The 24,637-nt window shown below is 41.2% G+C and overlaps 2 protein-coding genes across 5 annotated transcripts in view; one reads left to right on the top strand and one right to left on the bottom strand.

Moving 5' to 3' along the window:
* The window catches only part of CENPP (centromere protein P), a 220,415-nt gene that overhangs the window by 175,203 nt on the left and 20,575 nt on the right, over positions 1–24,637 (bottom strand). The window lies entirely within an intron of this gene.
* OGN (osteoglycin) lies at positions 8,748–24,411 on the top strand. Of its 2 annotated transcripts, XM_077325736.1 has the most exons (7): positions 8,748–9,126; positions 9,702–9,930; positions 15,625–15,712; positions 18,555–18,713; positions 19,130–19,332; positions 21,501–21,596; positions 23,247–24,411. In XM_077325736.1, the coding sequence occupies exons 2-7, from the start codon at positions 9,760–9,762 to the stop codon at positions 23,415–23,417; spliced, it is 888 nt and encodes a 295-aa protein (XP_077181851.1). In that variant the 5' UTR covers positions 8,748–9,126; positions 9,702–9,759; the 3' UTR covers positions 23,418–24,411. The 2 variants fall into 2 exon arrangements, with proteins under 2 accessions (XP_077181851.1, XP_077181853.1); XM_077325738.1 differs by lacking the exon at positions 8,748–9,126 and having other exon boundaries at positions 9,684–9,930.

Genomic DNA, 24,637 nt, shown 5'->3' with positions numbered 1-24,637 from the left:
CGGCGTGGCACTGAGCAGCTGCTGCTGAAAGCACCCCCCAGTGGGCGGCGGAAAGTCAGGGGTGCCAGTAGGAAAGCAAGTGGAGCAGGGGCTCAGGCGGCGATGTCCCTCGGCAAAAGACTACCCCCCCCCCGCTAGGCCTCAGTAAAGTTGTCAAGGGTTGACTGGTCCCCAATGATAAAAAGGTTGGGGACCACTGTTATAGAGGATGGAAAAGAGTTGTTCACTCCTGCCCCAGAGGGATGGACCAGAACCAATGGGATGGAATTAATGCAAAAGATATTCCGTCTAAACATCTGGGAGAAGTTCCTGACAGTTAGAGCAGTTTCACAGCGGAACAGGCTTCCTTGGGAGCGGTGGGTTCCCCATCTTTGGAACTTTTAAAATAGAGGTTGGATAGCCATCTGACTGAGAGGCTGGTTCTGTGAAGGTTCAAGAGGGTGGCAGGTTACAGTGGATGAGCGATAGGGTTGTGATGTCCTGCATAGAGTGGGGGGTTGGACTAGATGACCCAGGAAGTCCCTTCCAACTCTATTATTCTATGAGTCTATGATCCAGAGGATAGGAGGCCAGCTCAGGTACATTATCAACCTCTCCCTGGATTATGGGGAGTTCCCTGAGCAGCTGAAGGGGGCAGAGGTTCACCCTCTCCTGAAAAGATCCATGCTGGGCCCGCGGGACCCCGCCAACTACCGCCCAGTGTCGCACTTGGCGTTCCTGGCAAGGTGGTTGAAAGGGCCACGGCAGACCAGCTCCTGGCATTCTTGGAAGAAACTTCGGCACTCGATCCATATCAGTCTGGCTTTCGACCTGGCCAGGGTGTTGGTCACCCTGTTGGATGACCTCCGTTGCCATCTGGATAGGGGCGGGTCGGCAGTGCTGGTTCTTCTGGACCTGTCGGCCGCTTTTGACATCATGGATAACGAATTGTTGGTCCACTGCCTCGCTGGCACGGGGATACGAGGCACAGCTCTACGCTGGATACGCTCCTTTCTCCCAGACCGGACCCAAAGGGTAGCAGTGGGGGATGAGTTCTCGCGCTCCTACAGACTTCCTTGTGGAGTCCCCCAGGGCGCGGTCCTCTTCCCCACACTATTTAACATCTTTATGCGCCCTCTGGCCCAGCTGGTGCGGAGTTTTGGGCTGGGTTGCCACCAGTATGCTGATGACACACAGCTCTATCTCCTCATGGATGGCCACCCGGACTCTCCCCCGGAACCATTTGCCAGATGTTTGGAAGCGGTGACAGAATGGTTCTAGCAGAGTCGCCTGAAACTCAACCCCTCCAAGATGGAGGTCCTGTGGCTGGGACGTAGGGGGTGGGACCAGGAAGCGCGCTTACCCACCCTGGCAGGGACGCAACTTACCATCACGTCCCAGGCCAGGAATTTGGGTGTGATCATTGACGCCTCCCTGACCTTGGAGGCGCAGGTCAAAAAAGTAGCGGGCCAGGCATTTTTCCACCTGCGCCAGGCCCGACTACTAGCGCCCTACCTGTCACCCGAACACTTAGCCACAGTGATCCATGCAACGGTCACCTCCAGAATAGATTTCTGTAACTCGCTCTACGCGGGCCTTCCCTTGTCCTTGATCCGGAAACTTCAGCTAGTGCAAAAAGCAGCTGCCAGGGTCCTCACTGGTACACCTTGGAGGGTCCACAGCCAGCCAGTGCTGAGGAAGCTGCACTGGTTGCCAATTGCTGCCTGGATCCGGTTCAAAGTTTTGGTTCTAACCTTCAAGGCTTTACGCGAGTTGGCACCCACATACCTGAGGGACCGCCTATCACCCTATGCCCCTCACAGGGCCTTGCGCTCTGTGGGTGAAAATCTGTTGGTCATTCCCAACCCTAGGGAAGCACGCCTGGCCTCGACCAGGGCCAGGGCTTTTTTGGTCCTGGCCCCCGCCTGGTGGAATGAGCTCCCGGGAGAGCTGCGGGCCCTGCGGGATCTTTCATCGTTCCGCAGGGCCTGCAAAACGGATCTCTTCCACCAGGTTTATGGTTGAGGCCAAGGCTAACAATATAGCCTATGCCCCCCCCCCGGGATTTGGGATTAGGACCTGAAGTAAACACCATCAGGACCTGAAATAAACACCATCAGGATCCCCTCTCCACCCGCCAGTAGTGGGAGGGGGGGAAGTTGACTTGCCGATCTTGCCATGTTAGTAATGCTGGGAATGTAATTATTGTTTTAATGGAGTTTTAATGTGGATTTTAGGAAGTTGTAACCTGTCACGAGCCGCAAGGGAGTTGCGAGTAATAAATCTAATAATAATAATAATAATAATAATAATAATAATTCTAAAGGCAGAGGGGGAAATTGTATCCACCCCTCAGTAGTACTTTTGGCTATTATCTGGAAGAACTCTTCCTCACCAATTGAATTTTTAGCCTAACTGGGTATGGAGGAACTAAGGAGGTATAATGGAAAAAATATTGCTGGTGACACACTTTTAAAAACACTTCAGTTTATACAGGTCTTGTATTTTAAACTACACTTCATGAGAGAAAAAGCTTTCAGAGGACAGCTACATAGTTTGGTCCTAAGTCTGTGACGATATATAGCATACTTACTTGTAAATAAGTTTCAATGATTTCTGGATGGGAAATATGCTTTTGGGTAGCAGTGTGTATGAACATGATCTTGGGGTACTTGTGGACTGTAAGCTAAATATGAGTAGACAGTGTGATGTGGTTGTAAAGAAGGCAAATGCAGTCTTGAGCTGTATGAACAGATGCATCACATCAAAAACACAAGATGTCATAGTCTCACTATATACTGCATTGGTCAGACCCCACCTGGAGTACTGTGTGTAGTTCTGGAGGCCTCACTACAAAAAGGATGTGGACAATACTGAGAGTTTTCAGAGGAGAGTGGCGAGAATAATTTGGGGCCCGGGGACCAAGCTCTATGAGGAAAGGCTGAGCAACTTGGGAATGTTCAGCCTAGAGAAGAGGAGGTTAAGAGGGGCCATGGTTGCTGTCTTTAAGTATATGAAAGGTTATCACTTAGGGAAGGGCAGGCAAATATTTCTGTTAGCAGCAGAGGATAGGACCAACTAGACTTTAAACTACATGTGTTTAAATCAGTGGTCCTCAACCTTCATCAGGCTGCAGACCACCGGCGGCGGGGAGGGCGATTGCCCGGCCGTGCATGCGTGTTTGCGGACGCGCATGCACGCATGTGCACATGCGCAGGAGTGCCGCACTTCTAAAGGATTTCTGACTATTTCAGCACTTCCAAAAAATGTTCCAATCTGTGCATGAACTTGGGTGGAGGGGCAATACTATAATGAATTGTTATTCAGTGGTGCACCATTGAGCCAATCCACACTTCATATGGTTCTGCATGTGGTGAACACTGTAAACAGTGAAAAGAAAATACATCTGCATAAACACATCATTACAGCATTATATATAACCTGATAATAATACTCCAGGTAAGAGGGAAACTACAACATATGAAAGGACTACATACTACAGGAAGGACTACTACAGGAAGAAAGCCCTGAATATAAAACTATCATTTTTTTAAAAGGCTGTGTGTGTGCTGCACAAACTGTAACTTGTATTTGATTTCTAGAAGAACCTCTTTTTTTCTTGATGGCACATGAGGAGGGGAAACAGTCTATTCAGGTAAGAAAGGGTAATAGAATTATCTGCTACCACTTAAGGGTTTCCCCCCATTGTGATTTATCAAAACTGACCAGAGACCTTCAAACATTCCTTCTGGGTCATACCAGAAGTCTGTTTAGTCATGCCTTTTTATATGCCGCAATGGACAGTCTCTGGGAAGCATCCAATTAGGCCATTAAAGCAACAGCCCTTCACAACAGCATGTTCCTATCATAAGGTTATATTCCTTCTTCTAGCTTGAGAGATTTGGTGAGAGAAATAACATGTAATCTCGCCCAAAATCTTCAGAACTCCCCAAAAGGAAAATAATGGAAGAAGAAATGGGAAGAAAAAATAAAGATGGACTGACAGGCTATCAAGGAAGCAACGTAACAGAAATAATAGTGAAATGTCTACATCAGTTTACACTATACAACATCGAGTAGTATAGACTGTTTACGCACTGGGAATTTCACTGCCCCAGCTCCCATGCAGGAGCACAAATCGGGGGCGGATGAGAAGCACTAGGCCAAATGTTCCCCTGTGTGGGTACAGGAAGAGGTGGGGCAACCTGCCACGACTAAAACTCCAACCTGCAGCCCAGCATGAAACCTCCAGTGCATAAACAGTCATAGTGAATCTTTCAAATGTTGGTAGCTGAATTAAAATTGCACCACTCTTAATTCCTAAGTGTTTTGGCAGGAGTTCAGAAGCTGGCAATCGCAGATCAGATGTAGATTCAATAGAACCTACTAGCATTTAAAAGACAAATTAAGCACAAATTAAGCACACATGAGAATCATAGTCTGGGACCTCTTCCACACAGAGGACTCACCCAGCTGTTATGCCATGTTCTCTCCTGATTTTTTGCCTTGGGAGGGCTCTCCTGATCCTTTCCCAGGACCGCACACAGAGCCCTTGTCCCACTTCCCCCTCTGTTTGCCCCCAAGATCTGTGTACATACACAACAGCCAAGGGATGAAGTCAGACTTCCCGCTTTATTTTTGTCAATCATTGTCACATGGCAAAATCTCGCAATCATCTTCCAGCATCCTCTCCAAGTCCAAAATAATAATTTAAAAAAATTATGATGATCGTGTTGTAAAGCAGAGCCATAACAACACAAACACGGGGATACAAAAAGGTAGGTGGCTTTATCACACCATTCCCCCCCCCCCATACACACACACAGACTGTCACCGATCTCACTAAAACCAAGTATGAAGCTGAATCCTAAAGAAAAAAAGAGAAAGATGGGAAGGTGCTGACCAAACATAGTAGCTGGTGGGAAGGGTTCTTATTTCATTACTTTGGAATCGTGTTGTAACATGATTGGACATGTTTTTTTTTTAATGAAAAAGGCTAGCAGAGGTTGTGAAGGTAGATGATGGAAGTGACGCTGGGAGGGAGCAATGGCTGGGAAAACCCGAATGGGGACAGCCCACATTTTCCCACTTAATCATGACCCAGCCCTGACATACACCCTGTTGGATCCCATAGCAAAAAAGGGAACACGGATTTCTCCATGTTCCCTCTGTACAGGGCATCTGAGGGTGCAAGTTGGGACAGGCTGAGGACCCTGCCAGAAGGGCCCCGATTCCCTGAGTAACCAGGCAAAAAAGCAGTGGTCTGAGTCTCATTGGTCATGTGGAAGAGGTCTGAGTTTTTGCTGAACCTCAAGAAAAGCTTATCTGTGTAGCTAGAAGCATAGAACAAGAACACCGAGAGCAAGAATCTTAGTTCAAGCTCATATTGATGGTAACTCTATTCAGAACAAATTATGTGACTAACATAGAAACAAATGTATCCAACTAGAAGAGAATCTTAACTGTAATATAGTGTTTCATCATGTAACAATTAACCAAGTAAAAGGCATTGATTAAAAGTACATAATTGATTACATAATAAAAGTACCCTCCAGCACCATCTGTACACCCCCTGATGCACCCCTTCACCAATTCAAGCACTGCGCATGACATAACTAGGAGATCCTGAGGGGGGACTTTGGGGGTTGAACTGGAGGTTACAATGTAACTGACTGTGTGTTTGTATTGTAATCAGACGTATAAATGCTTTGCTTTATTGAACCTGTGTACTCCCTGCCATTTTGGAGTACTGCTTTTCCTGCAAGGAGTCTATTCATCAGCTGACAAAGACCTTTTGATTTCTTACCCTTGGTGTTTTCTATAATTGGAGTGCTGGGGACACCAAATTAGTGAATCTGTTTGACTAAAACTTCAGTCAAAAAAATCCACTTACTAAAAGTGTTTTATGAACTACCTGTACACATTAGAATCAAAGTTCATAACTGTTGAAATATGAAAGATCTGCAGTGTGCATGATTCAACAGCATATATGAAGCATATCCCACAGGGGGCATTGGAGGAAATCTATAGTTAGAAAATTTAGATCAGAAACTTCCTGGCATTTTTCAAATACTCTCTTCCAGTATCCTGGGCACTTCCTGCTCTGTTGAGCACACTTCCTCCCCACTTGCCTTCAGAACAGAATAATGAACAAAGGCTGGATAGCCATCTGATGGAGAGGCTGATTCAAGGGATGTGTGATAGGGTTGTGAGTGTCCTGCATGGGGCAGGGGGTTGGACTAGATGACCCAGGAGGTCCCTTCCAACTTTATTATTCTATGATTCTATAAATGTAGAACAGAATAGTTAGTCAGGAATCTCTCTCTCCTCTCTTTCTATACATTTGGTATAGAGCCAGTTTGGTGTAGTGGTTAGGAGTGTGGACTTCTAATCTGGCATGCCAGGTTCGATTCTGCGCTCCGCCACATGCAACCAGCTGGGTGACCTTGGGCTCGCCACGGCACTGATAAAACTGTTCTGACCGGGCAGTGATATCAGCGCTCTCTCAGCCTCACCCACCCCACAGGGTGTCTGTTGTGGGGAGAGGAATGGGAAGGCGACTGTAAGCCGCTTTGAGCCTCCTTCAGGTAGGGAAAAGCGGCATATAAGAACCAACTCTTCTTCTTCTTCTACATAGTTGTTTCTCTTCATAAATAAAACTATTTTATTATTTAAGTAGCTTGGTGTTTCAATCCTATGCATACTTTATTTATTGTATTTCTATACCGCCCTCCCCGAAGGCCCAGGGCGGTTTACAGTAAACAACAAAATAGTACAGGTAACATCATTTAAGTAACAGTAAGGTGGTAACAATGACAATAACATTTACATAATAACAATAACAACAATAACATTAAAGGACGGTGAAATTACAAGAGCCTTAGCTCATACTGAGACCCAGGGGTTGGTTGGAGGGGAGGGCTTGGGGGCCAATTGGAAGCGATGGATAGGTCGACCTCAATCAAATGCCTGGTGGAGGAGCTCCCTTTTGCAGGCCTTGTGGAACTGCTTTAGTTCTGTCAGGGCCCTGATCTCCTCTGGGAGCTCGTTCCACCAGGTGGGGGCCAGAATGGAAAAGGCTCTGGCCCTGGTCGAGGTCAAGCGGGCTTCCTTGGGGCCAGGGACCACCAGGAGGTTGCAGGAGGTAGAGCGCGAGGGGTGTAGGCAGAGAGGCGATCCCTCAGGAATACTGGGCCTGGACCACGTATGGCCTTGAAGGTGATAACCAAAACTTTAAGCCTGATCCGGAATTCAATCGGGAGCCAGCACAGCTGCTGGAGGATGAGCTGGATGTGGGACCTCGGTGGTGTTCATGTGAGGACCCTGGCAGCTGCATTCTGAACTAATTGCAGTTTCCGGATCAAGGATAAGGGCAAGCCAGCGTAGAGCGAGTTACAGAGTTATTTAAAGGTTGACAACAACAACTATGTTTCAGACTACACATTTTTAACTTGCTATATGTTAGAATGAATTGGAGAAACAGCCAAAGATAGGGCTTTCAAGAATTACCACATCTACATACACATGAAAGCTTATAACCAATGTTAAACTTCGTTGTTATTCATGGTGCCACTGGACTCAGACTTCGTTGAAGAATTATCACGTTTATTATAAAATATATTATGTCAGTAACAATTGTCTCTAGAAAACTTTCAATCATTAATATCCATGAACAAATGAAATTATATGAAGCAACAGACCACTGAGGTGAGATCTGAATTCTTATTTATGTACCATTCCAAGATTTATTTATATATCTGTTATGATCATAGATTGACCAAAACCGACCCACAACTACATATAACAAAATTTCAGTCACATAATAGTCTGATACAGACATTCCTTGTTAAACATGCCTTGTTCAACATTCCTTGTTAAATATTCCAAGGCACAAAACAGGCCATTTTAAAGATGGTCTTGCTTAATTTACTATAATTATTTCCAATCTGTGCAAGGATATATTAAGAAACGGTTACTGCAAAAAGATCAGAGTTCAACCAAACCCTATCAACGTAGATTGTAAATGTACTAAACTAAAGCATCCACCTCCATCTGTGGAGGTGTTTCAAAACAAACAGCTGTTTTCGATTTTGGGCTTTTGTGGGGAAATAAACATTTTTCAACTTAACAGCTTTTGACATTTTTTGAACTCTCCAACTTAAAATACTCAGCTGATACATCTTCTTTTAGTGACCTAACTAAAAGTAACATTAGAAAATCACAAACTGTTCCAACAGTGCTGCACTTCATTTTAAAAATATTGTTTGTACATCTGGGTCTTGTTTATCTTCACAGTCTGAGTAAACCAACAAAGAGGTATTTTTGAGGTGGGGGGCATTTTTTCTTAAAGAGGAATGCAATGGTGAGACTATTTCTCATAACAGGACATAGGACTTAATGACACTCCTAATGAAATGCCCTAGTCGGCATTGTTTTTCTATCACCAAGTTGCATATATATTCTAAATAAAAGTACAGTAATTTGAATGATGAGGTATCAGTCTGGAATGCTATACAGACTCCCCCAAAAATAGAAGCACAACTAATTCTAACATTGCTAAGGAAAGAACCTGAACTCGTCAGTAGAAAGAAGGGTCTGCTGATGAATATTTTGAAGTTTGTGCTACAAAACAAAAGTTTTGAGCTTGCATTCAAATTGCAAGGCAGCATTTTATTGAACCAAGTGACTAAAATGGAATGTGAATGTTTGAGCTCTACAGACATCTGAAACGGAAGTCAGCTTCTTTGTCTCCCATTAAAACACTAAACTTAATGAAAACCACATGCCTTTGCTTGTCTTTACTGCTTGAAGCCGAAGTTGATCCATTACATTAAAAAAAAGAGCAGCTAGGTTAACATATTAATCGGGATCTGCTTCAATATGTTATTTGCACAAGATTGACTTATCTTGAAACACTATTCTTTTTTTGTAGAAGATTCCAATCCAGGATATATTACCTCTTGTTCTAGGAAAGAATGCTGGCACAGTCTCTCTCTACCCCACATAAAGTATTTTAAAGCCTGTCAATCTTTAGTATTTCAGACGGCTGAAAATAATCCATGATTTATCTAGTCATTTGGAATTAAAGGATAAAAAGAAGTGATTGTTTTTAGAATACCATAAAGGAGATTTCAATCAACTAAAAAGGTAGGTGTTTAAAATCTTTTTGCGGTTTTGTCTTACTGTTCTAGAATTACAGTTGTATGTGTTCTGTATATTTGGTATCTACACTACATACTAACCAAATATAATACTTTCCATTGATAAAACTTTTGCTCTTAAATGAATTTACGTTTCTCTCTTAGTTTTATATTTCAGAGCCAACATTCATGATAAATTTTAGAATATAGCAACTTTGCTAGAAAAAACAGCTCTTAATAAACCATTAAAAATATTCTTTTCATTCCCAGGCTAGGCTCAGCTGAGCCCTGCTTCTCCTTTTAACCATTTATTTACCACACAAACCAGATCTGAAATTATATTCTATAACCACTCCTGTCAGCCCTCAAATTCACAAAACATATTCTGCAACTGTATCAGCATTTAGATGAAAACTTTATGCAAAAAATTATTACATTACTCATTATTTTAAGATTAAGAATATCTAAATCTTGAACACTAAGAGTTAATACTCTTTCTACGTTCCTTTTGCATTAGAAACTCCTGCCAACTAGTCTACTAGGCTTTAAATATTGTTTTGACAGATTGCTTTTTCCCCCCAGTCACAAAGAATTCATTCTCCATAGTCCTTCCAGCTCAATACAAGCCTGATCTTTTGAAATGAAGACTTTCAAGCAGTTTGCTCTCTTTCTCCATTTTTTTATGCCTGTGGTGAAGTTAGCACCACCTAACCAGCAGTCTGTTACATTTTATGACTATGGATTGGCCACTCTTGAAGACACAATATTTAAGGAAGATGACGACCAACCACAGGATGCAGTAAAAAATAAGGTATTTTCAAAAGTTATATTTTACTTTTCCCATTATGTAATCAAATCATCTAGGCATGTGTACATATTCCATGGGTAAATATTGAAGCAAGCAGAATAGTAGATCTAGGCAAGATGATCCAAAACAAGAGATTATAAAGTTAAACTGAAACTATGTTTCTTTTAAAGCAGCAGAAATCAACAGGCACTAAGAAAACATACGAATATATAACATGAAATCCATCCAAGTGGACCATAAACTGTATGAGTCAAAGTCAGCCAAAGTTTTATTGCAAGACTGGAAGTTCTTTGTTTTTATTCCTACAGTACAATTTCCCCGTTATTCTCACCATCACATAGAGTGACTTTTCTAAATGATACATAGCAAAATCAGTGTAATCCCCTGGCTGTGTATATTTTGGACATGTTTGGAAAATCTGCTGCCTTGAAGTCATTTTATGGCCTTGAGTGATTGTCCCCCAGCCTCAGACACCATTTGTAAAATAAAAATAGTGATGTATTTCATGGGCAAATATGGTAAAAATTGTACAGCATGTTGCACATTAAATCTAAAATATAAATTATGATCTTCAGTACTTCTGACATATAATCTTGTTTTTAATTAAAACAGAATAAAACAGATATTATCAAATATCACTAAATGTCCACTGCATTTACTTTCAGAACAATTATTACACACTCACAGATTACTACATCACAGATTACTACATCACAAAACAATTAGTACACACTCACAGATTACTACATCACAGATTACTACATCACAAAACAATTAGTACACACTCACAGATTACTACATTACACACTCACAGATTACTACATTACACAGTACTACATTAATACACACTCACAGATTACTACATCACACAGTATTTAAAACTAGCTTACAGAATTCCATTCTCTTGCTCTGTAACACTCACAAGTATGCATACACACTATACATATAGAAAGCCCAGTGTAGCTTACAACTTTATAATAGTGTACTGAGTTCAATATTGAATGGAAATAGTAGACTTCCAGTGCAATTTTAAACAGTTACAGCTTTAGAGTTATACCTAATTCTAATTAGGACTCCACTGTTAGCATTTTTATGCTTAAAATAATGAAATATCTGTGGCATTTTAATGTTTATTGATTTCTTTATCCATAAATAATTATGTAAGCCTTCATCTAGACCTGCTGATTCTAAAATTACTATTCTTTGCTTTGGATTTAAAACAAAGGGAAGGAGAAGATCTTGTCTGACATTGTTCTCCCCACTTTTGATAAGACTTCAACTGACCCTTGCTGACTCATTTAAAAGCCTTTGGGCTATCCTGGATCCAGCTTTATTACTGGAGACACTCAGAAACTTGAGCTGGTCCAGAATTCTGCAGCTCAGCTATTATCAGGAAATAGCTGGAGCATGTATATGACTCCCAGCCTGCTACCAGACTCCAATGAAGTTATCAGTCCCCCCATCCAATGTCCTTCAGGGCCTTGTCCCGCCTTATTGCTGGGACAGGCTCTTCTCATTCATGCTTCTGCAGGTGCCTAATTGCCAATGGACAAAACCCACCACTGCTTGTACATGTGCTTTCTCCAAGACAGCCAGCATGGTGTAGTGGTTAGGAGGATGGACTTCTAATCTGGCAAGCCGGATTTGATTCCACACTCCCACACATGCAGCCAACCAGGGTGACTTTGGGCTTGCCACAGCACTGATAAAGCTGTTCTGACCGAGCAGTGATATCAGGGCTCTCTCAGCCTCACCTACCTCATGGGTGTCTCTTGTGGGGAGAGGAAAGGGAAGGTGACTGTAAGACGTTTTGAGACTCCTTTGGGTAGAGAAAGGAGGCATATAATAACCAACTCTTCTTCTTCCTCTATTTAAATGTGGCTCCCACTTTGTGGAATGGCCTGCCTGAAGAGGTCAGGAAGGTATACTCATAGAATCATAATTACTCTTCCCATCCTCCTGGTGAGCCTCCTATCTTTTTTTTTTCTCAGCCATTCCCTTTCTCAACCTATTTTTTATTTGCCTCCCATCTCCAACTATATTTATTCACTTATACTCCAGCTTTCTTCACGGTGGGGACCAAATCTGCTTACATCATTATCCTCACAACAACCCTATGACATATAGTAGGCTGAAAATATGGGAATGGTCCAAGATCCCCTAGTGATTTTTCATGGTAGACTGGTGATTTGAAAATGTGTCTTCTGGAACCTGCTCTGGATCTCTAATTGCTACACCACACTGGCTGTTATAGGGTGGCTGTTATGAACAGGAGGTAGCCACACCTAAGTAACTCATGCAAAGCCAATTGGCAGCCCAGTGGTTGATGCTGAGCCTGACCCAGATGAGATCTCCCACAAATGCCAAAACAGCATTTTTTCTTGCCCGCCCTCCCTTGCCTTTAACTGAAAGCAACCAAGACCTGAATGCTGGGAAATTGTTGTGGTTGCCTAACAATAGCCACTGAGGACATCCATTTCTAAAGGATCACCTTTTATTATTTGAACCGCCAAATGTGTTCTTCAAAATATATTTACAATTTTTTCTGCAAAAAATAGAGTATTTTCAGGTTATAGAAAGATCTGTTTTGACCATTCGAAGGTCCAATCTCTGGTTTAAAGTATCTTCACATTTGGTTGGGTTGAGAATTAAAATATGAGGGACATGCAAAGACTTGTGGGGACATTTAATTTCCCCTCCCCCACTATTTCCTCTTTCCTTTACCTGAAATCTCCCTTAGCCTCTCTCCTTTTTCTGTCTATTCCTTTTTCTCACACCTGTATCTCACCCCCAGTCTTCAGTTTTTTCTCTTTCTTTACCTCCGGTAGCCTCTCCTTGGGAAAAATTTGGCTGAATTGCACAGTGTCAGCTACCAGGCCAGACCCAGTTGCACAGTAAGGAAATTGGACTAGTAAGAAGCATCTCAGCTTCCCCCATTTCTTTCACACACTATTTCCTCTTTCCCTCTTCCTGGCAGCTGCCATATTTCTCATCCTTCCCTACTCCCTTCTCTCTTTCCCACCCACCTAACAACCTACATTTTATATGCCTTCCTCAGTTTTGACTATATTGATACTTACTTTCTTCATTTATACCTTGCTTTACTTCACGATGGGGACCCAAAGGAAATTACATCATTCTCTCCTCTAGTTTATCCTCACAACAGTTGTGCTGTAGGTTAGGCAGCTATTGTGTGACTGATCCAAAGTGATGCAGCGAGATCCCAGAGCACAGTAAGCATTCAAACTGGGGTCCCACAGATTCTCATATGACACTTTAACCACAGCACCACACTGGCTTTCATGTAGCAGCTACCGTTGAACAGCAGTTAGTAGCTTGGCATGAATGAATCACAGAATTTACATGGTATCAAATTGCCCAGTGGCTGCTTCCAAGCCTTGCCCCAAAAAGTCCTCCCTCAAAGGCCAAAAGAAACCAAGGCTTCAACTGGTAATGCTGTTATGGTTGTCTAGCAACCCCTACAATGGCTATTGCAAAAGGTATCAGTTTCTTAAAGGTTTGTTTGATTGGTCTTGCCTGTTCATGGCTCCAGTCTCCAAATTTAAGCAGCCACAGATTTAGCTGTGTTGATAATTAGATACGATATGATTATTATTTAATTAGTTAATAATGTCCAATTGGTATCCTTATCCATGGTTCCTCTATATATTTGTGAAACAGCCTGGGGGGGTGTGGAACATGTCCGGCTGTCCACGTTGGAATAGGGCCAATCAGGGTGCAGCCGGCTGCACCCTGATTGGCCCTGCCCCTGCAGCTCCCTCCCTCCCTGGACTCTAGCTTCTTTGCTCTTAGATGTGCCTCAGTGCCTGGAGCCAGCAGCAAGTAAGGGGAGAGGGCCCTGGGCAAAGGATGGTGGTGGAGGGCCTGCTAACGAGGGCCTCTTGGCCTGCTAAGCAGGGCCTGCTAATGAGAGCCTCCCGGCCTGCTGGCTGCCTGCTAAGGAGCTCTGTCCTGTGCCTGCTAACAAGCTGGCCAGCCCCCGCCCACCCCACTTAATCTGCCTGCAGGGGGGACCCTTTCAAGGCCCATTCTTAGGAATGGGCTTTGAAGCTAGTCCTCTCATAATAGAACAAAACACCCTATATATTCGCATATAAGCCGACCTGCATTTAAGCTGAGGCACCAAATTTTACTACAAAATCTGGGCAAACTTATTGACTCACATATAAGCTGAGGGTGGGAAATGCTCCATCATCACAGGTTCTCTCATCCAACCCCCCCCCCAACAAATACAGAAAAGTCAAGAGCAATAATTGCTGGTTTTTGTACCAAACTTTTCACTAACCAGAGGAGTCTCAAAGCAATTGCCTTCCCTTCCTCTCTTGATGTCAGACACCCTGAGAGAGCTCTGACAGAACTGCTCTGTGAGAACAGCTCTGGCAGGATAATCAAACGGTGCTCCCCAGGCCAGCAAATCAGAGCAGAACAACAGTACCTGAAGTTGGCAACCATCTACAACAAGCACAACAGCTACCAAACTGGGAGAATGGACAACTCTAACTACAAGAGAAACAAGAAAACACATGAAATGTTTGCAACCATTTGAAACAAAGAAATATAATAGCCAGATAACCAAGACATAGCATATAACAAAGAATGGCATAACAGAGTGGGATGTGTTGACCATCAGTGTTACAGTTTCCTGGAAATTGAGTTGATTATGGGGGATCTTGTTGCTTGTCTTATCCAAAAGCCTGGTGAACGAGTTCTATTTTGCAAGCCTTGATCTCATTGGGGAGCACATTCCACCAAATTGGGGCTGCAGATGAGAAAGCTCAGGCTCTGATGGAGGCCAGGTAGATTTCTTTGGCGGCAGGGATTACCAGGCCCAAATTAGCAGCCTAAAACAGGCAACAACATGACAGTGGATAAATTATAAGCCTCATTCTAGTGCATAGATAGGTTCATACAGAATACTCTTTAAATATCATAGGTCCCTAACCACCAAAGGCTTTACAGGTCATGGCCGGCAGTTTGAACTGATCTCCTGGCCTATTAGATGTCTCAGCTGTAATGTTGATATTAGATGGAACAGTACTCAGTCAGTTATTTGTCTAATCACTTCATCACATGTTATAGCATTCTTCTAGCCTACCTAAAGTCATTTTCACAATACTGCCTCTCTAATTAAAATACAGGAATAGCTATGAAGTCCACATGCAGATAATATTTAACCATCTATCCTTACATTGCCACACTTTTAGGATCTCATTCAGAATGCATAAAAGAAGCACAAGACAGGCCACCTGTTTAGTTAATAGAAGGAGGGGGGCATTACTAAGCTACCTTTTTTTAAACAGCAAGCTAAAATTCCAATATAAGTTTGATATTGTAGACTATAATTTTTATTGATTATTGAAAGGTGTCACTCATTTCACCTTACAGACTCAATCATATCTGGTATTTGCTGTTAAAACAATGTGCATTCCATAGTAGCGCAGCAAATATTACGGTAGCTTCTACTTACTGTCTATTTTCAGTGTGAAATATCACTCAAAGAGCTGTTATATCTAGTTAATCTTGCTAAACATTAAAAATTTCCCTTACTTTTTCCAATGCACATCAAAAGTACTAAAATATTTTTACTGAACTCAAAAAGGCTTGCTCATTACTATTAGTGAGCAATACATTAATACCTGTAACTGTAATGTGTTTTTTTAATCTCCAATGTAAAAGGAAAATGGTATGATCATTTTCCACGAAAAAGCGCTACAAATCCAAAGAGATGAAGAGGCCTCTGAGGCGTCACCGACAAAAGTTACAGGTAAGTTTTTACCATATGACAATACCATACTTAAATAAAGAGAACAATGCCTAAAAATGCAACATGGTATACACACAGCATATATACATAAAGTACAGTTCAATTAGTTGGATGGCTCAAGCAGAGTTGCCTGAAACTCAACCCCTCCAAGATGGAGGTCCTGTGGCTGGGAAGGAAGGAGGCAGGCCAGGAAGCACATTTACCCGTCTTAGCCAGGGTGCAACTTCACGTCACGCCCTGTGCAAGGAATCCGGGAGTGATCCTTGATGCCTTCCTTTCTATAGAGTACACCACGAAAAGAGGTCGGTTCGAAATGAGTATAATAACAGAAGAAAGAACCTATCCTAGGCTATAATAAACATTTAAACCATGGTTGTTCTATTAAAACAAGAGATAAAATATTTATATTTATATTTATTGTTAAATTGTTTAAATGTTTATTATGGCCTAGGGTAGGTTCTTTCTTCTGTTATTATATTCATTTCTATGGAGGCACAGGTCACGAAGGTAGCCCGCCAGGTCACGAAGGTAGCCTGGAAGGTGCCAGGTGAAGCTACTAGTGCCCTACCACTCACTAGAACACCTGGCCATGGTGATCCATATGACAGTCACCTGCAGAATTGACTTCTGTAACTCACTCTAAGTGAGCCTGCTCTTGTCCTTGACCCGGAAATTGCAGCTGGTGCAAAATGTAGCTGCTAGGGTCCTCACAGGAAGACTTTGGGGTGCCCACATCCAGCCGGTGCTGAGGCAGCTGCATTGATTGCAGAATATCAAAGGGGCCCCTCAAGGCCAGGCAAGCTTATTCACGTATATACCTGGATTGTCAGCACCGCCTTAGTTCTCCCCTGAGGAACGGAGGGGGGGCTATTGGATTTGGGGGGTGGGACTGTGCCGCTGGGTTATTTAATTTTTAAATTTTTAATCTTTTATTGTGGGGTTTTATCGTATGTAACCTGCCATGAGATGGCTTTGCTGATAATGGTGGGCAATTAAGGTAAAGGTAAAGGTATCCCCTGTGCAAGCACCGAGTCATGTCTGACCCTTGGGGTGACGCCCTCTAGCGTTTTCATGGAAGACTCAATACGGGGTACCTTGCCAGTGCCTTCCCCAGTCATTACCGTTTACCCCCCAGCAAGCTGGGTACTCATTTTACTGACCTTGGAAGGATGGAAGGCTGAGTCAACCTTGAGCCGGCTGCTGGGATCAAACTCCCAGCCTCATGGGCAGAGCTTCAGACTGCATTTCTGCTGCCTTACCACTCTGCGCCACAAGAGGCTCTTAGGTGGGCAGTTAATTTAATAATAATAATAACAATTTGTTTTGAGGAACCAGGAACTGTCACAGGAAAGCAGCAAAGTGCAGTGATTTCTCAGCTTATGTCCCCTCCATTGTCTTTTTTCCTATCTCTGACACCACTTGCCAGAAGAACTAGCACAGTTAGTAGTTGTTCTGCAATGGAAATCAGGCAGTCAGATGATGCCAAATACAAAAGATACTTTGTCAGAACATAGCCCAGGCTTTCTCAGCCAGGGTTTCACGAAGCCCTAGGGTTTCTTGACATCCCTGGAAAGGGGTTCTCAAATAGGTGTGTTAATTAATTTATATATTAACAAATATATATTTGTTAAACATTTATTGGATGATATGACCATATATGGTCATGTCAACCCTCCCCTTCCAAAATTGCTAATGATCGGCCTGGAAAAATGGCTACTCATTCTTTGAAAATATGAATACAAATGGTTAATCAGATCCTTCTTCAGCGGTAATCACGCATTACAAATCATTTGTTAACACAGATTTCAAGAAAAATAATGTAAGGCCGATACGACTTTAAAATAGCTGGCAATTAATTTTAAATGATTTGTGAAGTAAAGAGTCAACAGATCCAAAACTGGGTTGCATCACCACTAGAGGGCAGGTAACTCCTGCTGTTAGCAAGGTCCCATCAGGAGATTATAACCATATTTCCTTAGACATGACTACCATTTTTTTCTTGCTGTCTTCTGTTTTCAGTTTTCTTCATTAACATCTTGAAAGCTACTTTAACACAAGATGTTGAACTGAATACAAAATCCTATAAATCATGATTTTATTTATTTATTTATTATATTTCTATACTGCTACTCTCAGCAGTTCACAAACATATCCTAAAAACAATATCTCAACAATAAAAACATCCTTTGTTAAAAGTTCCCCTAAAAGACCAGCAATATTTATAACAATAATAATGATAAAATTATAGAATGGCAGTACAAATGTATAGAATTTTTCCTCCAACATTTCAAGAGGTTGGCGACAGATGATACATATGGCCGAGGATGGTAGGGAAGATTTATAACAGCTCAACACATTAATACTTAATCCTAAACCTGGAGAGAAGGGGAGCCCATTCTTAAACCTCAGGAGCTCAGCCCAACCTCAACCAAATGCCTGGTGGAAGAGCTTCATGTTGCAGGCCCTCCAGAACCTCAGGAGGTCCACAGTTCTTCAGGGCGCTCATTCCACTAGGTAGGGGCTAAGACCGAAAAGGCCCTGGCCCTGGTCAAGGCTAGGCGGGGGGGGGGGGACGTAAGGAGGCAAGTGGTCCTGTAGGTAGGCTGGACCCAAGCTGTGTATAGCCTTATATTATAGTTGTGTTTCATAAATGCTTTTGAGTAGAACTAACAAAAAGGCATCTGTGGGGGAATCAAAGAGAACAGTAGAATGCATGCCGATTCTAATACATATAAAATGCCTCCTTGGAGTATACTGTTTTCACTTCCTAAAATTTCACTTCAGACTCACTGTTATTTTTTCAGTTTTCTGCTCATACAGAAAATTGATTATATGCTTTCAGAGCTGCCTACTTGTTTGCAGTGCGCTTGCTTAAGTGGTTCAGTTTACTGTGAAGAATCAGAAATTGAAAGTGTTCCAATTCTGCCAAAGGAAACAGGTTACCTTTATGCACGATTCAACAAAATCAAGAAGATCAAAGTTTCCGACTTTGCTGATATTCGTAAGTACATATTTAGAATTTAACTTATTTAGAATTAATTGAGTAATACTGAACATTTGGCCAAATAATATACATAGGTTATCTTTTGTAAATTAAATTGCATATCATTCTAAATATCTTATTTGCAGTTACTCCTTAAACAATTTCCATGCAAGCTCCCAAGATGATAAGAGAATGAGTAATGTTAACATCATAGTTCCAATTTGGTAACTATCATGAGACTGAAGGGAGAGGGGCAGAGACAAGTGGCAATATCACTTCCAGAAAAACCTGGGAGTGATGATGCCACACCTCTCTAGGAATTGGCCAAAAGTATTATATATTCTATATAAATATAAATTAAAAAAATTAATTGCTCTGTTTTAACTGCCAACTGCATAATATTTAGTATACTTTTGCATGTTTTTTTTTTCAAGCCACCCTAAGAAGAATTGACTTTACTGGAAACAATATAGAAGAAATTGAAGACCAGGCTTTTGCAAAGCTAGCATTATTAGAAGAACTTTCGCTTGCTGAAAATAGGCTGCTCAAGCTTCCAGTTTTGCCTTCAAAGCTAACTATCTTTAATGCAAACCAAAACAGAATCAAAAGCAGAGGAATTAAAGCAAATGTTTTCAAGGTAACAGAAGTATGGTTACAATTAATAGTCCAAGAGAAGCAATTTATCCCTTAGTACTAAACTAAATATGAACAGTTATTTCAATGGAACCTGTGTTTAAATAACTACACCTCAGTTTGAACTCTTAACCAAAGGGAAACATTATGAGTTAGGGGTAGCTTCCAGTTACTCAATTACTAAGATTGGTAAGAAAATCTAAATTAAATTTCTGGATCCCAATTTGTATTTATTTATTTATTTGTTTGTTTGTTTATTTATTTATTTATCATACTTATATACCGCCCTCCCCGGAGGCTCAGTTGCCTTACTTATTCTCAGATGCCTTACTTATTCATCATTTTGTATTTCCATCCTGTGCAAGTTATTAGCTCCTTTACTTTCCTTTTACTTTCCTTTACTTTCCTTTTCATGCTTCTGATTTCTATCTTCCTAAACTTCTTCTATCTTCCTAAACTTGAAGTGGCCTTCAAGACCTACTTTTTGCAAAATCTTCCCTAGCCAATTTGCTGAAATATCTTTCTCATGCCCCTTTAAAGTCCAACCTTATTCAATGAGGCTTACTCCTAGCAAAGTGGGAACAGGCTCACAGCCTGAACTTATAAATGATATGAGTGAAGAACATGATGCTTCCATTATCTAATGCAGGAGTAATCAACCTGTGGTCCTCCAGATGTTCATGGACTACAATTCCCATGAGCCCCTGCCAGCAAATGCTGGCAGGGGCTCATGGGACTTGTAGTCCATGGACATCTGGAGGACCACAGGTTGACTTCCCCTGATTTGGAGGACCACAGGTTGACTACCCACTTTTGCTGATCCAACATTAAGTGCTGAATAATAGTACTGAGGAACATTGCTAGGGCACTACTATAGACTTTTAAGGTCTTACAGATCTTCACTGGTAATAAATTTTTAACACTTTATAAGGCAATGGAAGTCTCTAATAAATAACTCATGTGCCTGTTGTGAACATTTTCTCTTCTATTACTGAATTTTCCTGTACATTATGTTTAAATAAAAATGCATGGAAATCACTCAGCCGAGAGCCATTCCTGAAAAGTATTATTTCAAAAATAATATATTTAAAATATACCATTATTCATTCAATCTAGTTCCCTCAATCTGTCACAATAGAATCAAACTAGAGATGAATGCAATCTAGTCTATATGAATCCATTCTATAGTCACCCCACTGAATGACCATTAGTTACCATACTCACTTTGAGGCACAGGCTATCATATACAAAGCCCTTCTCCACCTTAGACCTTCATATGTCCTGCCATGATAACTTCACTCATATGAGCAGGGCTTTCTGCAGGTCCCATCCTACAAATCTGGCAAGATCAACAACTTATTATACATGTGTCTTTTCTGTTGTGGCCCCCACCTTGTGGAATGGCCTGCTCAAGAAGGTCAGGAAGGTCCTCACACGTCTTGCACTGTTTTGTAAAACATAATTGTCCAGGGGGACATTTTTATAAATGTACCAGAGCTATATTAAAATGCAAAGGTTCAAGAAGGTGCTTTAAAAAAGGGAGAAAGTTTTTGAACCACACTATGGAGTATAGTACGTAAATTTGTTTCCTGCACATTTTCTTACTTTCATTACATTTTTTTTCTATTTAAACAATTCAATTTTGCATTATTAACATAACTTGTCTAATATTTATTCTTTGTTTCATATTTCTGTAACCCAGTTCTTATTACTTTGTCAGATGTCTTAGTCTACTGATTGCACTGACTTACAATGTGTAATCTGCCTTGAGTCTCAATAAAAAAGGTGGATAGATTCAAATGGGTTGGTCTGAAGAAGCACAGTAAAATCAGAGTCCAGTAGGACCTTTAAGACCAACAAAGAGTTATTCAGGGCCTGAGCTTTCGAGTGCAAGCACTCTTCGTGCTTCATAGTCTGACAAAGAGTGCTTGCACTCGAAAGCTCACGCCCTGAATAAATCATTGTTGGTCTTAAAGGTGCTACTGGACTCTGCTTTTATTAAGAAAGGTGAAGTATAAATATAATGTAAATAATAGCTTTACTTTTATGTAACACAGACTAACTGTTCAAGATGTTGAAAAAGTAACCTTCTCCTTATAGTCTGCAGACTCTCTATACAAAAAACAGTCTCTATAATTTTCTTCCCCCTCTCCCATCTTTTTTCTGTTACAGAAGCTGACCAATTTGTCATACCTCTACCTAGCACACAACGCACTGGAATCTGTTCCTCTTAACTTGCCAGAGAGTCTGCGTGTTCTGCATCTTCAGGTCTCAATATGCCTTTAATTGCATTTGTGCAACACAAATCAATGCCATTGTAAATTACTGTTTTTTAAATGTTTTACCAATTTTTCTAACTATACAAAATGTCCTAATACAGGAAATCCCTCATTCCCCAGGTAAAAAAAAAATAATGTAATAGAAAAAGGATACTCAGACTTAAGGATAATCCAGGTTGATTTTTCCACAGGTTCAAGGATTGACACCCATAAAGTGTGGTTTTTCTACCTACCACCTTACAAAGCGGCCACAAAGGTCTCCCCAGTCCAGTCTCTGGGGGGGTTGTGTCTTCCCCAACAGCAGGATTCCAGGAGCATTTCAGGAGGTGGAAGGCTGGAAAATCACACTCTATGGGCAGAAACTGTTGTGTCCACAGAATAAAGTCAAGATACAAGCTTCAGATAAAGCTGCATGAAATTGTCCCACTGGAAGTATTAGAGAACTATGCTATTTGTGCACTAATATTTCTACCTATTAAATACGTATTACTTTACTGGGGATAAGACAGTAGTCCAAGGTAAGTGCGCCCATAGCATTTAATTGGTAACATAGAAATGGATCCACCAGAGGATTTCTGCAGATGGAAGGGTATTATTTGTGTGGACACCTCCATCATACTGTTCCCAAGAGATCCTCTCCCAGGGCAGCACTCAGTGAACATTTAGGGCTGCAGTGGAAAGAAAGCAAAGAAGTCACACTCTGCAGATAGACTTCCCAATAGATTCAAGCCACAGCAACAAACCAGATGTGATTTTGACTCTGAAAACAGCCAGTGTCCCTTATGTATAATCCATTTGGTTTGCTAAGGAGAACTGTAAGCAAACATTGTTTTTTCCTAAACTACCAGCTCCAAGGAAAGACATTTTGTTAGGAACTCCCATCTCTAGTTTATAACAGTTTGCAACTGTACAAGAAAGAAACTTCCTCATCTACTGGTAAATTAAAAGAATTATTTCAGGATACTACACTGGAACAATATAGTACAGCCTCTCTCAACCTTTTTACCATTGAGAAACCCCTGAAATCTTCTTCGGGCTTTGAGAAACCCCAGAATAATACAGAATATGCTTGGGAAGCATGGCTGTGCACATGCCCACCTGGGACCACTCCCTTCCAACCTTCTCCAGCTCCATCACTGGCCATTTGGGGAGCAGTGGATGGCTTGACATGACCATATGTGGTCATATCACCCAATAAATGTTCATAAAAATTTTAAAATATATACAAAATTTATTAACTCCCACCCATTCAGGAAACTCTTCTAGGGTTGTCAAGAAATCCCAGGTTGCAGGAGCCCTGGTTGAGAAAGCCTGGCATGTGTGGTCATATCAATGGAAAAATGTTTAACAAACATATATACAAAATTAATTAACTCCCACCCATTTAGGAAGCCCTTCTAGGGCTGTCAAGAAACCCCAAGGTGTCAGGAAACCCTGGTTGAAAAAGCCTGATCTACTAGATAGTGTGTGGGGATGGCTACTGCAAAACTATGCATTAGTTTAAAGGTTATGGAAACAAACCACACTTTACAGTATAAGTTTGCATAGCTCTTTAGAACAAAATATTAATTTACTCAAAAAATGTCTTATTTAAGATAGGTTGTTCTCAATTTTCAAATTCACTCTTTTGGTTTTACAGTATAACAATATAACGAGCATCTCTGATGACACCTTCTGCAAAAACAACAATACACGTTATGTTCGTAAACGCATGGATGAGATACGAATGGAAGGGAACCCGGTCATCTTGGGAAAGTACCCCAACGCGTTTATGTGCTTGAAAACTCTCCCTATGGGTTCTTGGTTCTAAATTGCTAATGAAACTGGAAGTGATGAAAAGTAGATAAAGGTGGCCATTATATCACTGTTTTAATGTATCTCCATGATAGTATCTTCCCACACATATCCAGACCTTTTAACAGTTCAAATGTATTTAGTTCTACTTTAAGGAACTGGGCGAAGTTTGCTTTAATAAGCTTGAGCCTTTTTTAGTTCTAATAACATAGATTTAAACATGAGACCAGTAAAAATGTTCTTTATGCATTAGAGCCGACCCTTTTCATGTGAACAAAATCAACAAGAATTATGTTAACACTGCAAGAGGAATAGTTTGCTCATTAGACTGATATGTTGTATTCTTATAGCACACTTGCATGATGTAGGAAGCAAACAGTGCAAATATAGGGAAATGCAGAGAGTTGAAATTGCTGAACTAAGGTAATTCTTAGTTATACTTAGCTATACTTAGTATACTACTGTTCAATAGTGGGCAGGTCCACAGACAGTAGTAAGGGATACCAGCAGGGGGATGAGAACACACACACACACATAAACCTTATTCGGTGTAATTAGCAATTTTCAAAATTGTATTTTGTAACATCAGCATTAAAGGAAAAGGAAAACGGTTGTGAACCCATGACTATTGAAGGTTCAGTTATCTCAGGCTAGATATGGATTAGCACTGGCAGGTATAAGAACTAGGAGAACACAGGAATATATAGGAGCTATTGTTAAAGGTGCAGAATGGGGAGGGAAGAAGCAGCTGAGACAATTATGAACTAGACAGCCACATCCAATTAATGTTCTAGTGATGGGTGTATGGGTCAGAACCTCCAAACATTTAAGAGGGAACATAGTCTCACAGACACAGTGATCCTGATCCTACTGAAAGTCAACAAGGGCTATTTATTATCCTTGCAAATACAACGAAATTAACATCACCTGAGAAACTATATACCATTATTAAGATTTATCTTACTGTTTAATACCAATCAGTTACTGAAATAAAACCAATCAACAAGTCATAGACATGGTAAATGCTCATTCAAAGACATCTTTTTCATTATATGGTTATGAGAAAGGTAATAAATCCAAATATTAATCTTAGCATCTCATCACTAAACAACTGGATTATGCCACACTTTGACAAGGACATCTTAAAAAGTGCTTCAAATCCATTTAGAATGGAGAGATCTTCTGAAAAGAAGAGCTAGCCATTTAAGAAGCACTGAGAGCATCCCTTAGAAGTTT

This window comes from Paroedura picta, chromosome 3, assembly GCF_049243985.1.
Source record: "Paroedura picta isolate Pp20150507F chromosome 3, Ppicta_v3.0, whole genome shotgun sequence".
NCBI classification, from domain to species: domain Eukaryota; kingdom Metazoa; phylum Chordata; class Lepidosauria; order Squamata; family Gekkonidae; genus Paroedura; species Paroedura picta.
The sequence above is the reverse complement of the archived record's forward strand: the minus strand, read 5'-3'. Positions and strand labels throughout refer to the sequence as shown.

Excerpts from the sequence above, each read along its gene's own strand:
- OGN (XM_077325736.1), top strand. The coding sequence starts at position 9,760 with ATGAAGACTTTCAAGCAGTTTGCTCTCTTTCTCCATTTTTTTATGCCT. Across the intron at positions 15,713-18,554 it reads GTCACCGACAAAAGTTACAG|AGCTGCCTACTTGTTTGCAG; the intron begins GTAAGTTTTTAC and ends ATATGCTTTCAG. Across the intron at positions 21,597-23,246 it reads TGCGTGTTCTGCATCTTCAG|TATAACAATATAACGAGCAT; the intron begins GTCTCAATATGC and ends TTGGTTTTACAG.